The sequence below is a fragment of the Elephas maximus genome, chromosome 2, assembly GCF_024166365.1.
Source record: "Elephas maximus indicus isolate mEleMax1 chromosome 2, mEleMax1 primary haplotype, whole genome shotgun sequence".
NCBI lineage: Eukaryota > Metazoa > Chordata > Mammalia > Proboscidea > Elephantidae > Elephas > Elephas maximus.
The window spans coordinates 232689748-232705109 of NC_064820.1; the positions used below are offsets into that span (position 1 = coordinate 232689748).

Here is a 15362-nt window from a genome sequence, read left to right on the forward strand (position 1 = left end):
AGAGTATGCCAAACCCAAAACTAGCAGAAAGAAGGAAGTAATAAAGACCAGAGCGGAGATAAATGAAATAGAGGATAGAAAAACAATAGAGAAAATAAGCAAAACCAACAGTTGGCTCTTTGAAAAAGTCAACAAACTGACAAACTTTTAGCTGGGCTGACAAAGAAAAGAAAAGAAAGAAAAATTACTCAAATTGGAAATGATAGTGGAGATATTACTACTGATTTCACAGAAATAAAAACGATTATAAGAGAATATTATGACCAATTGTTACCAACAAATCAGATAACCTAGATAAAATGGGCAAATTTCTAGAAATACACAATGTATCAAAATTGACTGAAGAAGAAATAGAAAATTTGAATAGACCTATTAACTAAAGAGAGTAAATTATTAATTACCTAGTGCTGCTATAACAGAAATACCACAAGTGGATGGCTTTAACACACAGTTTAGGAGGATAGAAGTCCGAATTCAGGGCACTGGCTCTAGGCAAAAGCTTTCTCTCTCTGTCAGCTCTGGGGGAAGGTCCTTGCCTTTTCAGCTTGTTTCCTGGTTTCTTGGAGATCTTCATTTGGCTTGGCATCAGGTTTCCTCTATCTCTTCTATGCTTACTTTTTAAAATCTCAAGATACACTTTATACTAACCCTGCCTCATCAACATAACAAAGACAATCCATTCTCGAATGGGATTATAACTACCAGCACAGAGGTTATGATTTACAACACATATTTTTTTTGACAATATAATTCAATCCATAACAATTAGTAATTAAAAATCTCCCAACAAATAAAAACCCAGGACCAGATAGATGGCTTCACTGGTGAATTCTACAAAACATTTAAAGAAAAATTAACATCAATTCTTCTCCAACTCTTTCAAGAAAATAGAAGGTGGGTAAATGCTTTCTCATTCATTATATGAGGTCAGCATTAACCTGACACCAAAGCCAGATAAAGATGTGACGAGAAAAGAAGCTCACAGACAATATCCCTTATAAATACAGATTTAAAAATTCTCTACAAAATACTAGCAAACTGAATCCACCAGCACACTAACCCATGCCCAAGGGGGATATAACCCAGGAATGCAAGGGCATTTCAACATGAGAAAATCAATCATTTCAGTAATAGAATGAAGGGACAAAACCATATGATCATTTTAATCAATATGGAAGAACAATTGATAATATCCAACACCCTTTTATAATATACACTCTCAACAAATTAGGAATAGAAGGGAAATTCCTCAAAGTGATAAAGGGCATTTATGAAAACCCCACAGCTAGCATTATATTCAATGGGGAAAGACTGAAAGATACCCCCTAAGATCAGGAGCAAGACAAAGATGCCCGCTATCACCACTGCTATTTAACATTGTACTGGAAGTTCTAGCCAGAACACTCAGGCAAGAAAAAGAAAAGGCATCCAAATTGGAAAGGAAGAAATAAAATTATTGCCATTCATATATGACATGATCTTATATATAGAAAATCCTAGAGAATCTAGAAAAACTCTCAAAGCTAATAAACAAATTTAGAGAAGCTGCAGGATACAAGACCAACACACAAAAATCAGTTACATCTTTATACATTAGCAATGAACAATTTGAAAAGGTAATTAAGAAATCAATTCCACTTACAATAGCACCAGAAGAATAAAATACATAGGGATACATTTAACCAAGAAGGTACAAGACTTATAGACTGAGAACTACAAAATATTGCTTAAGGAAATTAGAGGAGATCTAAATAAATGGAAAGACATCCCGTATTCATAAACAGAAAGGCTTCATATTGTTAAGATGGCAGTATTCTCCAAAGTAATCTATAGATTTCACACAATCTCCAACAAAATTCCCGTGACCTTTTTGGAGAAATGGAAAAGCCAATCCTAAAATTCATATGGAATTGCAAGGGACCCCTAAATATCCACAACAATCTTGAAGGAGAACAGAGTAGGCATACTCATACATCCTGATTTCAAAACATACTACAATGCTACAGTGATCAAAATGGTGTGGTACTGGTTTATGGATAGACATATACACCAATGGAATCAAATTGAGAGTCCAGAAATAAATCCATACATCAATGGCCAATGATTTTTCTACAAGGGTTCCAAGGCCATTCAATGAAGAAGGAATAGTCTCTTCAACAAGTGGTCCTGAGACAAATGGATATCCACATGCAAAAGAATGAAGTTAGATGCCTATCTCACACCATTCCCCAAAATTAAGTCAAAATAGATCAAGACCTAAATTTAATAGCTAAAACTATGTAACTCTCAGTAAAATACATAAGGATAAATGTTTATGACCTTGCATTTGACATTGGATTCTTAGATATGACACCAAATGCAGGAGGAAAAAAAAAAAAAGGGTAAATTGGAAAATTAAAAAACTTTTGTGCTTCCAAGGACACTATCAAGAAAGTGAAAGACAACCCACAGAGTAGGAGAAAATATTTTCAAATTATATATCTAATAAGGGTCTAGTATCAGAATACATAAAGAACTCTTACAACTCAATAACAACACAAATGACGTAATTAAAAAATAGGCAAAGGACTTGAATAGATGTTTCTCTACAGAATATATGCAAATGATCAGCAAACACAGGAAAAGATGATTAACGTCATTAACCATTAGGAAAATGCAAATCAAAACCATAAGGAGATACCACCTCACCCACTTGGCTGGCTAACATAAAGAAGACAGACAATAACAAGTGTTGATGAGAATGTGGAGAAACTGGAACTCAAATACATTGCTGGTGGGAATGTAAAATGGCATAGCTACTGTGGAAAACTGGCTGGTGCTTATGAAGTTAAACAAAAAATTACTGTATGATCCAGAAATTCCACTTCTAGGTATACATCCAAAAGAACTGAAACAGGTATTCAAACAAATACTTGTACATGAATATTCATAGCAGCAATATTGACAATAGCCAAAATGTGGATGCAACCTAAATGTCCATCAGTGGATAAACAGATAAACAAAATGTGATATAATCATACCGTGGACTATTACTCAGCCATAAAAAGGGAGGAAGTACTGATACATACTACAACATGGACAAACCTTGAAAACATTATGCTAAGTGAAAGAAGTCAAACACAAAAGGTCAAGTACTGTATGATTTCATTTATATGAAGTATCCATATAGACAGAAAGCACATCAGCTATTTTCAAAGGCTGGAGGAAGGGGAGAATGGAGAATTAGGGCTAATGGATACGGGCTTTTCTTTTTGGGTGATGAAAATGTATTGGAACTAGATAGAGGTGGTTGTGGCATAACATTGTGAATGTACTAAATGCCACTGAATTAGTTTCATGTTATGTGAATTTCATTTCAATTTACAAAAAGGTGGTAAAGCTTCCACTTGGCTCTCTCTGTCTCGCTCTCACCCCTTCCCCCTCCCCCATTGTAATCCAGCCACCATATTGTAAGGAAGATCAGACTGCCTGGAGAGGCCACTCTTGGGTGTTCCAACTGACAGCCCTATGTGGGAGTGGATGAGGACAACTGAGGAAGAGAGGCCAGCCATGCCTGCTGGGCTGCTGTATTCCTGATCCACAGAAACTCTGAGGCATACACAGGATTATTATTGCTGTAACCCACTAAGTTTTGTGATAGTGTCTTTTTCAGCAACAGATAGCAAAACCCTGCACTTCCTATCTTCCTTTCCTTCCCCAAACAAGCCCAGGGCTCCAGGACCCTGGATAGCTCCTGCCCTTAAGCCTTTGTGATACCATTTCTTCCCATGATGCCCTCCAAACCACTCCCTTCTTGTATTTTCTATGCATTTTCTCTCCAAGAGTGGCATGAGGCTCTGGTTCCTTCAAGAAGCCTTCAATGACTAGCGTTGGTTCCCCTAGAATGGCCCATTTTCATTTTGGGGAAGAGGAGGAAGGAGGACATGTGTCTGGGGATCTGCATGACCCTATGGATCAACGCCATCCCCAAACTCCAAAAACCCCATTCGGAGCTGGTGAGCCTGGGGAAAGGACGCTTCGAGATGCTGATTGTACGAATGGTAGTCTGTGGAGCACCTCCCACACGCTACAGGTACCATTTCACCCCCATTCAGAGATGAGAACACCGAGGCAGAGCGAGACAAAGTGACCTGTCCTGTGTTCCACCACCACTGACAGAAGTAGCTGAACTCAGACCCAGGCCCTTGGTTCCAGGACCCCTTGTCCACAGCCCTACACTGCCACCTCCACTCAGAGGAAAGTAAGGGGCACATGTCTACCCTGCCAGCGAGGGACCAAAGAGTCAGCAACCTGCACCCACTCACCCTCCCTGTGTCCCTCTGGGGCTGCCTCAAGTACCTTTGTCCAACACAGGCCCAAAGATGGCCAGGCTGTTGTTGACGGTGGTGCAGTTCCATCGGCGGCCACGGAACTGGTGCTGGCACTCCTGGATGCCGATCTTGACGCCTTCTGCCACACTGGGCATGATCTCCACGTAGTTCCGGCAGAAGCGCAGCTGCTTGGGCACTAGGCCGGGGATGCTGGCACAGAGGATGGGCTGAGTGCCCAGAGAGGAGTACTGGTGCCCGATGGCCAGGGACCTGGTGGAGGAGGACAAGGAGGCCTGGTTAGTGTGGTAGCCAGAAGGGCCAGTCGGGGCTAAAGATGCAGGGGACAGGCCCTATCCTGGGGCAGACTCTGTCTGAGGGAGAAGACCAGGCCCCTTTCTTTTGGGGCATTCCTGCATTCAAGGGGTAAGACATAGCTTCCGCCATTAAGGAGAAGCCAGGACCCCTGTCCGTTTTCTGTACCGTACACAAACGACCAAGACTTAGTATAAAACAGAACGCCAAGATGTGCAACATAACGCGGCAGAAAATAAAGAGATGCTGAAGGCTTGCGTGACTGCTCTGCACGCTGGCAGGGCCCCATCCACAGTGGGGTTGATGCAGCAGCACCCTGAAGCTACTAGGGAACACAGAGGCTAGAACCCAGGAACACAGTGTGGTGGCGGTTGCTGAGGGGCCTCAGAGTGGGGCCAAGAGCTGGCTGGCCAGGTCAGCGAGGGAGGCTGCTTGGAGGAGGTGCACTGTCTGGTCTGGGGTAGAAGGGGAAGAGGGCTGGCTTCCCAGGGTGGGGAGTGGTGACTGGGGCACAGTGAAGCTGAATCATACAGACAAAGATCACTGCTAAACTCGAGCTGTCCACGTGAGCCAGAAAGCCCACATCTGGTTATGTACCCCAAAGATCTAAGAACATTCGTCCTCAATAAGATGTGTTCAAGAACATTCCCTGAGCTTTACATGGGAAAGCAAAAAAGCTGGAAACTGTCCAAATATCCATTAATAGGAGAGTGGATAAACCAATATTGATATAATCATACCATGGACTATTACTCAGCCATAAAAAGCAATGAAGTACTGACACGTACTACAACCTGGACAAACCCTGAAAACATGCTAAGTGAAAGAAGTCAGACACAATGCTACTCAGTGCAACGCTTGTGTGGTGCAACACTACACAGAAATAGAAATGGGTTGCTGATAACAGGCAATATCATGGATGACTTTCCTGACATTTTGCTGAGTGAAAGAAGGTGGACACAGAAGAGACACGTCAACGGACAGCTCAATGATTCCACTGGCATCAGACCAACATGGGTACAGCCCATCAATGGGACAGGCATCAGGACAGTGTTCACCTCCAGAGGACAGGGATTGACTAGAAAATGGCATGAGGGAGCCTTTCTCAGGCTGCACTTTGCCAACGCTTACAACTAGCCACATGTGGCTATTAAATTAAAATGACCAAAAAAGTCAAAAGGGAATAATCCTTTATCACTGGATTTTTTAATGTCTAAGGTAAACAATAATAGTTATAAGTATACATTGTAAATCTGAACCGTTCAGAAAGAAAGAAGATGAAAGGTCCAGATGTGACTACCCCTTCCTCCCTGGGGCCTAAAGGAGCCTCTTGTGTGATCTTCTGCAGGCACTCAGGAACGCTGTGTGCATAGCCCACACTAGACAAATGGCTCTGCAAACATTCACCACCCATGGGAGGGACACCCACCCGCTGCTGGCAGCTGCCTTTCTACCTCATCTCTCTTTATAATAGCTGCATCATGGTCTAGCATATGGATAGACCAAAATTTCCTTGACACATTTAATACAGGAGGACTTTTGGGTTGCGGAAACCCTGGTGGCGTTGTGGTTAAGTGTTATGGCTGCTAACCAAGAGGTCGGCAGTTTGAATCCACCAGGCGCTCCTTGGAAACTCTATGGGGCAGTTCTACTCTGTCCTACAGGGTCGCTATGAGTCGGAATCGACTCGACGGCAGTGGGTTGGGTTTTTGGGGGGTTGCTTCCAGATTTAAAACCTTTTGAAAAATTACCAACACTGCTTCAGTGAGGGTCTCTGTGTCCATAATTGGTAAGTGACTGCAAGGTTGAGTTCCTAACAGGAGAGTTGCTAGGTCAAAAGTTATGGCCACTTACATTTAAATAAAAATTAGATGTTGCCAAATTCTCCTCTCAAGGATGGTGTACGAAAGTGTTGTTTACCGACCCCTTGACAACAATCCCCATTATCCAACAAAGAAATGCTGCCAATCTAACCATGCCATATGGTTACGAGGGCCCGTGGATGTGTCTGCTCACACATCCTGATGGGTGACGCATGGTCAGCATCACCTGCCAATGTGTCTACCCTATGTGACAGGTGATGACTAAGACATGTGGCTACAACCACCTGTCAGTATGTCTACACAATCCGACAAATGACGTGTTATTATGATTGCCTGTTGATTCACTTACCAATCTGACAGGTGACCTATTGTTATGACTGCCTGTTGATGCATCTACCCAGTCCGATGGATGATGCATGGTTACCACCACCTGTCCATGTATCTACCCATATAGTCTACCCAATATGGCAGTGATGTGTGATTATGACCACCTGTCAATGTGTCTACCCAACCTGACAGGTGACCCATGGACATGTTCACCTGTCAATGTGTCTACCCATGGTCATCGCCACCTGTCAATGTGTCTACCCAATATGGCAGTGATGTGTGGTTATAACCACCTGTCAATGTGTCTACCCAACCTGACAGGTGACCCACGGCTACATCCACCTGTCAATGTGTCTGCTTAATCTGATGGTTACAATTAATCTGCATGATTACAATTGCCTGTCAATGTGTATACTCAGTCCAATAGGTGACGAGATGTTATGACTGCCTGTCAATGTGTCTACCCAATTTAACAGGGAGACATAGTGCATGACCACATGCCGGAGGTGATGTGTTTACCCAATCCAACAAGTGACACATTGTCAAGGAGTCTACCCAATCCAAAGGTGACATATTGCTATGCCCATCTGTAGACAAGTCTATCCAGTCCAATGGGGAACATAATGCTATGACTACCTATCCTTGTGTATGCCCAGTCCAAAGGGCGATGCTTGGTTACAACCACCTGTCAATGTGTCTATCCTATATGACACTGATGCATGGTTATAACTGCCTGTGAACATGTCTACCCATTCTGACAGATGATGGACAGTTACAATTATCTGTTAATATGTCTACCCAATCTGACAAATAACATATCATTATGATGGCCTCTTAATTCGCCTACCCAGTACAGTAGGCGAGCTATTGTTATGACTGCCTGCCAATGCATCTATCCGATCTGACCGGTGACATACTGTTACAGCCTCCTGTTGATGCATCCACCCAATCTGATGGATGATGCATGGTTACCACCACCTGTCAATGTGTCTACCCATTATGATAGATGATGTGTGGCTACCACCGCCTGCAGATATGTATGTCTACCCAATCTGACAGGTGATACATTGTGTGACTACCTGTTGATGCATCTACCCAATCTGACAGATGACATACTGTTATGAATGCCTGCTGACGTGTCTACCCAATCTGACAGGTGACATGTGGTTATGACCACTTGTCTACGTGTCTATCAATGCAACAGGAAGACATATTGTTACAATTGCCCGTCAACATGTCTACTCAGAGAGGTGACATATTGTTATATTGTTATGATCACTCGTTTATATGTCTACCCGATCTGATGGTACTGCATGTTTACGACTACCTGATGGTGTGTCTGCCCAATCTGACAGGTGATATGTGGTTATGACCTCCTGCCAATGTGTCTACCCCATCTGACAGGTGATATGTGATTACAACCATCTGTTGTGAGTGACATATTGTTATGACTGTCTGTTGACATATCTACCCAGTTCCACAGGTAACACATGTTATTATGAAGGCTGTTGACATGTCTACCAATCCCATGGGTGATGCATGGTTATGACAGCCTGTCAATGTTTCTACCCAATCCGACAGCGATGCATGGTTATGACTGCCTATTGATATGTCTATCTCCCACAGTAGGACAGTGGGCTCTTGGTGACAGAGCTCTTCTATTTCTATTTTAATGCTTACCACACCTATTGGTGGATGCTCTGTGTGAGTGATGGATACAGTGGCTGCAGCTGCTTTTCAGGCTGGCCTGACTCCCATCCTCTGCTTGGAGGTAACTACTGATATCAGAAAACGTCTGTGGGGTTCTCTGCAATAGGGTGTGGTGCAGAGAGCCTCGGGATGGTGCTCGGAGAAGATCCAGACATACAGAAGGACAGCTGAGTGGGTAATGAGTTTGAGGAGAACAGCATCCCGTGGCTTCTGAACAAAACCAAAAACCAAAAAAAAACAAACCCAATCTGTTGCCGTTGAGTTGATTCCAACTCATAGCGGAGAGAGTAGCACTGCCCCATAGGATTTCCAAGAAGTGGCTGGTGGATTTGTACTGCCAACCTTTTTGGTTAACAGCCTGAGCTCTTAACCACTGAGCTGCCAGAAATCTGGTAACACCTGCTTCCACAGAGAGGTAAACAGATTCTAACCAAGATCACCCAGGTCTCTCTGCCTTGGCTGCTCTTCTCAGCAAAGAAAGTACCCACTTTCTCTTCTCTTCTTCCTCAGGGACTCTGATTCCTCTCCATTTCTCTGACTGCCCAGTGTGGCCAGGCCCGAAGCAGATTCCTGGCCACTCACTTGTCCTGGCTCTGACTTCGACCTGGAGGAAGGCCCAGTGCTTACCTGGAGGCTTTCTCCTGTAGGCTCCAGGAGGGAAAGCCTGTTTCTCCTTCATTTGCTTGGTGGGGAAACCATGGCATGGTGGCCGTATTGATGCCTCAGCTGGAATCCCCCAGGGGTTAATCATATTCAGCACATTCTCTCCCTCTGGAAGGATTAAATACCTATCAGGAGGGTGGGAAAAAAGCTTCTGTGGTCCTCCATGACCTACTCACATGTGTTAGGATGCTAACGTATAGAAAGTCCTGTTTTGAGTGCCAGTTCTATCTACCTGCAGCGAGAGCAGTAGGAAATGGTGAATCATGGTCTCCCAGTCTCAGAAAAACAAACCTACCCTCTAGTCATACAAATTACTTCTGTCTTAAAAACCATCTTCTGTCTCAAAAACCTTCAGAAGCTGCCTCACCTTGAAGCACGAAGCCCAAACACTTTGGACCCTGGAATAGCCGGTGGCTGCAGAGAGAACGTTACATCACTGCAGAAAGTTCTACTGGACAGCACTGCTTCCCATCTCGCTCCCCTCTCCTACCCTGCAGACTCTTGTGCTCCAGCATACCAGCCTCTCACCTCATTTTCCCACCTCTGTCTCCACAAGTCCCGCCCCGAAGGGCCTTTGCTCCTTGGATCACGTACACCCTCTCATCCTGAACACCATGCCAGGTGCCCTCACCCCCTGTGGCCATCCTGAGCCCTGATCCTCTTGGCCTTCCCTATACGGCACTTACTGCACTCTGCCTGCATGGCTCCCTGCCCTGCCAATCCTGGAAGGAAAAACGCAATGGAAGGGAAATGGGTACATTCCCTGGAAGTCCCAAATGTGGATACCCAATGCCAGTGTCCTCTACCCCCCATGTTTTTTCACTCCCGCTAGACAGGCCCTCCAGAACTTCCACAGGCTCCTCACCCCAGCATGCCAAGAGGAGGACAGCCCTCCTTCTAGGGGGCTGCTTATCCTCTTCCTGTGTCCCTGATCCTGGGCGAGACACCAAAACCTCCATACCAGACGCTTAGCATCTCTCAGGTCCCTTGCACGCCCATGCCCTGGAGGCCACATTGTTCTGAATTGTCATGTCTTCAGTCTAATGCAGCAGATGCTGCCCTGTCTGTCCTCCATGTGAACTCCACAAGGTCACGCAGTGGCAGGAATCTGTGTCCCAGCCTAGAACCTCTTCCCCAATATGGCGTGTGACTATGAGGGCTTGCTTGCGGTCCTTTCATGCATTGATGGAGGACTTATGAAGTGCCGGCGCCAAGCCAGGTCTGACCTTCCCAGGTTTCTCCCACGCTGGCTGGCCGACAGCCCCACAGGCCCTGATATTTGGTGATAGCAAGTGCCAACGCAGCTACGTGAATGCCTTCCCTGCTTGGCCTGCCCACCGTGCTTCTCTCTCCCTTTGGAGCTCGGCTTGAGGGTCCCTTTGTGGGAAGTGCGCCCATGTTTCTGTCCCTTGCTGTTCATGCTCTGCCCTGCATGGGATGGCTCCCGTGTCTGCCCTCTGTCTGGAGATGGCAATGACCATGTCTGCCATCTCTCAGGGCTGCTCGCACTGACTCAGGGGCTGAGTTTTTGGTGGTTCAACAGAGGGACCAGTGGAGGGGAAGGCCCTGCTCAGGCCTTGGTGAGCAAACCCAGAAACAGAGGCACCTGGCAGAGGTCCACAGTGTGGGAAAGAGGCCTCCAGGCAGGAGAAAATGGGGGGCCCAGCGGGGAGAGGACCTGGGTGGGAGAAGATGGGGGCACTCAGCAGGGAGAGGACCTCGGCAGGCAGGAGAGCAATGGAGGGAAACGTGGCCGTGGGAGCTGAGAGTGACCAGAGGCTTCATTTAAGCCTCCTTTGCTATGCTTCTCCACCACCTGTCTGTCAGTGGTGGCCTGCATGTTGCTGTGATGCTGGAAGCTATGCCAGCGGAACTTCAAATACCAGCAGGGTCATCCCTGGTAGACAGGTTTCAGTGGAGTTTCCGGACTAAATCAGATGCGGAAAGGCCTGGTGATCTACTTCGGAAAACTAGCCAGTGAAAACTGTGAGGTACGACATCCCTTTGCAGTGGACAGTTTAGTCCTGTGGTCCTGGCTTTGGGAGCAGAACCACACCTGAGGCCAATTAGTACAGGCCAACCAGACTAAGAGGGATCATCCTGGGGATGACGTGGACTAAGCCTCAGGAGGACACAGGCTGAGGCCAATAAGAGCCTGGGAAGACACGATAACAGGAGCTTTCTGGGTTGGAAAGCTCAAACATTCTGCTCTTGGAAGAGTGGTGAGCACCTCCTCTAGGGACATGGAAGCTCTGTGCTGAAGAACGGCCCTCTCCCGCAGTCCTTGTCCCAGAATGGGGACGTCAAGAGATTGGAACTTCTTCAGAAGAGATGGTCACCAACCCAGCAGAAACCCTGGGCTCCGTAAGGGTGCAGAGGCAGGAGAAATAGCAGCAGAGGCCAGGAGAAAGCAGAAGCTGGAGTCTGCTGAACAAAGTGGCAGCAGAGCAACCTGGGAGAAGTGGGCTGAGAACTGTATGTGTTTAGGGCTGCGACAGCACCAGGAATAGCAGAGACCACGAGAGGGCCTGGGCAGTGGCAGAAACCCCACCCAAAGCGCAGGGGGCCTGGCCTGTCAGAAGTGCAGGACGCCTGGCCAGGGTGCAAGGCAGCCTGACCAGAGCGCAAAGGGGGCTGCCTGCAGAGGCTTTGGAGACTCGGCACAGAGGCCTGCCCACAGAGAGACAGAGCAAGCACAGCAATGCTGCACCTGACCTAAGCTGGTGATGTGAATCCAGTACCTAAGACATGGAGCGCCTGCTGACATCTAAGATGTGCCCGCCAGTGATGTAAGAGTAAACACTGGCTGCCCATCACGGAACAGTGAAGAGTGAACATTGATTTCTGTGTGTTTGCTGTCTCCTTCCCATGTGCTTATGCTCTGGGGGCGTCTTCTGTGTTCTGGTTCTCATCGGATGGACGTAATACTTATGAGGGATCCGTATTAATGAACAACCTGTGAGTGCACCACAATAATAAATTTGTATTGTTTGGACAACCTGTGAGTGTACCACGAAAGCCTTATGGAGCACAACAGAATATTATCCGATATGGTGCTGGAGGAGCCCTGGTGGTGCAGTGGTTAAGAGCTCGGCTGCTAACCAAAAGGTTGGCAGTTTGAATCCACCAACAGCTCCTTGAAAACCGTATGGGACAGTACTACTCTGTCCTATAGAGTCGTATAATTCGGAATCAACTCCATGGCAACAGGTTTTTTATAGTGCTGGGAGGTGAGCCTCCTAGGTTGGAAGGCACACAACAACCCCAACAACGGACTCAAACATACTTATCATGAAGATGGCGCAGGATCAGGCAACATTTCCTCCTGTTTTACGTAAAGTTGTCATCAGTCGGATCCCACTTTACAGCAACCAACAAGCTATGCTCTTGGTCAACAACCTTTTGCCCATTTTTCATGTGACAAAACCCAGAAGCCTCAGGTGCTATCTCCCTCAGGCCTGCCTGCCCCACCCTGCTATTCTGTCTTCCCTCCTGGAACAATGGTGGTTTGGTTTTTAAAGGGCCAGCCCCCACCCAGGCTCTGCCTCTCCGGTCACCTACGGGCACCTGCTTGAGCACAGCCGGTGGCTCTGTGTCCTTACAATGCAGAGAGCAAAGTGTTCCTCTTAGACCTCAGTTCTCCTTCCAGCTGATGCCCCTTTATCTGTCCTTTCACCGCTAAACATTTCAAGGGAATCACCACCTTCCACTTGCTGTTGAACCCCTTGTTCGGCTTCTCTGCCCCACTCCTGGCAGTGTCTCTAGTGACTGCCTGGTGGCCATTCACACCTGTAAGATTGCTCAGCCTGCATCCCGCCACCCTCCTTAGATGTGTGCTTTCTGTTCCTTTGCTGGGTTGGCACTGGCCTTTTTCTCCCTTCTCTCAGAGACTCTCTGGTCCTTTCTCACGGACTCATGCACCATCTGTGTGTAACAACGCTCCCCTGCCTCCTTGCTTCAATGCCAGCTGCCCCCTTTGTACTGCAGCCCCCTGTGTTTGCAGAGCGTGTCTCTCCCCTCCTGGACCCAAGTCCCTGGACTCAGCCTTTTTCATCATGGGCCCCGCTCCCGATAAAGGCTCAGGGCACAGCTGACATGGATGGTGTGCGCACTCCACTGCAGGGCTCTGGGAGGATGAAGTGGGCATCATCAGGAACAGCCCTGCACAGTGAACCCACAGAGCACACCCTCCCCAACTTTCCCTGGGAGTCCATGACTTGGCTGGCTTTAGTGCCAGCTCAGCCTCTGATTTGATATCATTTGAATTAGGGGCCTCTACCTCTTGGGGTCTCCACCGGGGCCAGCCACGTGCAGAGTTTGAAGAATACTCTCAAATGAGTGGAGAAGCACATGAGGGAGCGGTCCCTGAGGACTGAGTAGCCGGATGAGTGGATGGAAGAATGGGCAGGAGCTGGCTGGTGGGGAAGCAGGACTTTGGTTCTGGCTAGTCCAGCAGCTGTTACACAGCTCCCCATGTCCCTCTGGCTGGCCTGCTTGGCTGCCCATCAGGCTCCTTTAGCCTCAGAGCTAGAAAGGGCTGCTACAGCCAGGCTCTACAGGGCCTTAATGGACATTAGGCCAAAGAGCTGACCATGGAGGCCAGGCTAGTGGTTTTCAAGTTCTGCCCTTGGAGATAGCCAGGGCCCCAGGAGAGGCACCACAGGGGCTAGCATGAGGGTGAGGCTGGGGTGACCAGCTGTCCTGGTTGGCCAAGGGCTGAGCGGGCTTCAGGTGGTAAGCCAGGACAGTTTTGTTGCCCCAGATGTGGTGACTCGCTATGCTCTGGATCCTGCACCCCAGTTACCAGGTCTAGACTTGACCCTCCACATGAGATCTCTGCAAAAGAGCCGCAAACAAACATTGAGCTATGGTTGATGAGGTACATGCAGGTGTGTTTAGGGGTGATATGGACTGATGCTTGCAAAGCTTTGGAGTGTGTGAAAATACGATGGATGGATGGGTAGATAGAGGGGTGGTTAGGTGGGTACACTGTATTCAATGTAAACTTCTTTCATTTTTTCTGTATGTCTGAAAATTCTCCTAATGCGATGTCAAGAACAGGTTTGCGAGTCCATGGCGGTCGTCTTGGAGCACTTCTGAGAAGGTGGCTCTGAGATCCCTCCTTCTCCATTGCCACCATCGGACCACAGCTGGGCAGGAGGAGAGGGAGCACCTTAAGAAGGGACATTCACTTGAGTTGATTTAATTTGGCCGATTAAATGTGCTGGTTTGTTTGGAGACTCAGAACAAGTGGAAAGGAATGAGATTGCTTGGTTTAGACAGAAAGAAAGAGACTTTTTAGTCTCAGCTTGGTGTCTGAGCTTCTCACCCTGACTCTGACTCAGCCTCTCGATGCCCCAGAAGGAATTGCCCCAGCGACGTGGCCCGTTTCAAGGTCCCCATCCCCACCGCTGATGCCTCCAAGGCTGGGCTCACTCTGTGGGATGGGGTTGGGGGAATAAGTTAGTGAAGAAGCCCCTCTACCCACCAGAGAGCCCAGCCCTCCTACAGAGGGCACAGAGCTTGCACTCCCCTCCTCACTTCCTGTTTTGCCCAGGCCAGGGTCAGGGGAGGAGGGTCTTGTCCTCACCTTTCTCCTGTGGTCCCAGGCCCCTGCCCCACAGCAGCAGAGGGGCTCTCCAAGCTCAATCTCCCCCACGCCTGAGCACCTCTGGAGTGTGCTGAGTCAGCGTGACAGCCCATAGTGCCCTCCCCCTGCCCCAGCCCTCTTTCAGGACAGGCCCTGGCATGCCACTGCCCAAGCGCTGCCAGGGTGCAGGCAGCACAGCCTGATGGCTCCAGCTGTCCTGGCCTCACCAGTACCCACAGTTCTCTGTCTTACCCTCATGGAGTCGGGTGCCACCCTGGGGCTATTCCTGCCTCTCTGGACCGGAGGGCCCCTTCCATTCCTTGACCTGCTTCCAGAAAGGCCTCACCTTTCGAAAGCCCAGTAAGAGAGAGAACCTAGACAATGGAGACTGCCCAGGTTGGATGGGACAGCCCGCAGTGCAGGGGCGGCAGAGGGTCGTGTGCTGTGGGAAGGGCTAAGGGGGCTTCACTGGGCCTTGAAGGTCATTAAAATATATTTAAAAAATCCAAACTAGTCACACACTCCTCACCCCTGCTAGGATCCACATTTCTAATCAGAGGTAAGAGGTAGAGGACCCAAAATAATCAACACTTGGAAAACCGCAGTATGTAACTCCTTTCTCCCACA

The 15362-nt window shown here is 47.7% G+C and overlaps 1 protein-coding gene across 1 annotated transcript in view; it reads right to left on the minus strand.

The window, feature by feature from the left end:
• Nucleotides 1-15362, minus strand: part of WNT3A (Wnt family member 3A) — a 77021-nt gene that overhangs the window by 45695 nt on the left and 15964 nt on the right. Inside the window, exon 2 of the mRNA XM_049875115.1 lies at nt 4339-4580. Coding sequence (XP_049731072.1) covers nt 4339-4580 — 242 coding nt within the window. The remainder of the gene's footprint in view (nt 1-4338; nt 4581-15362) is intronic.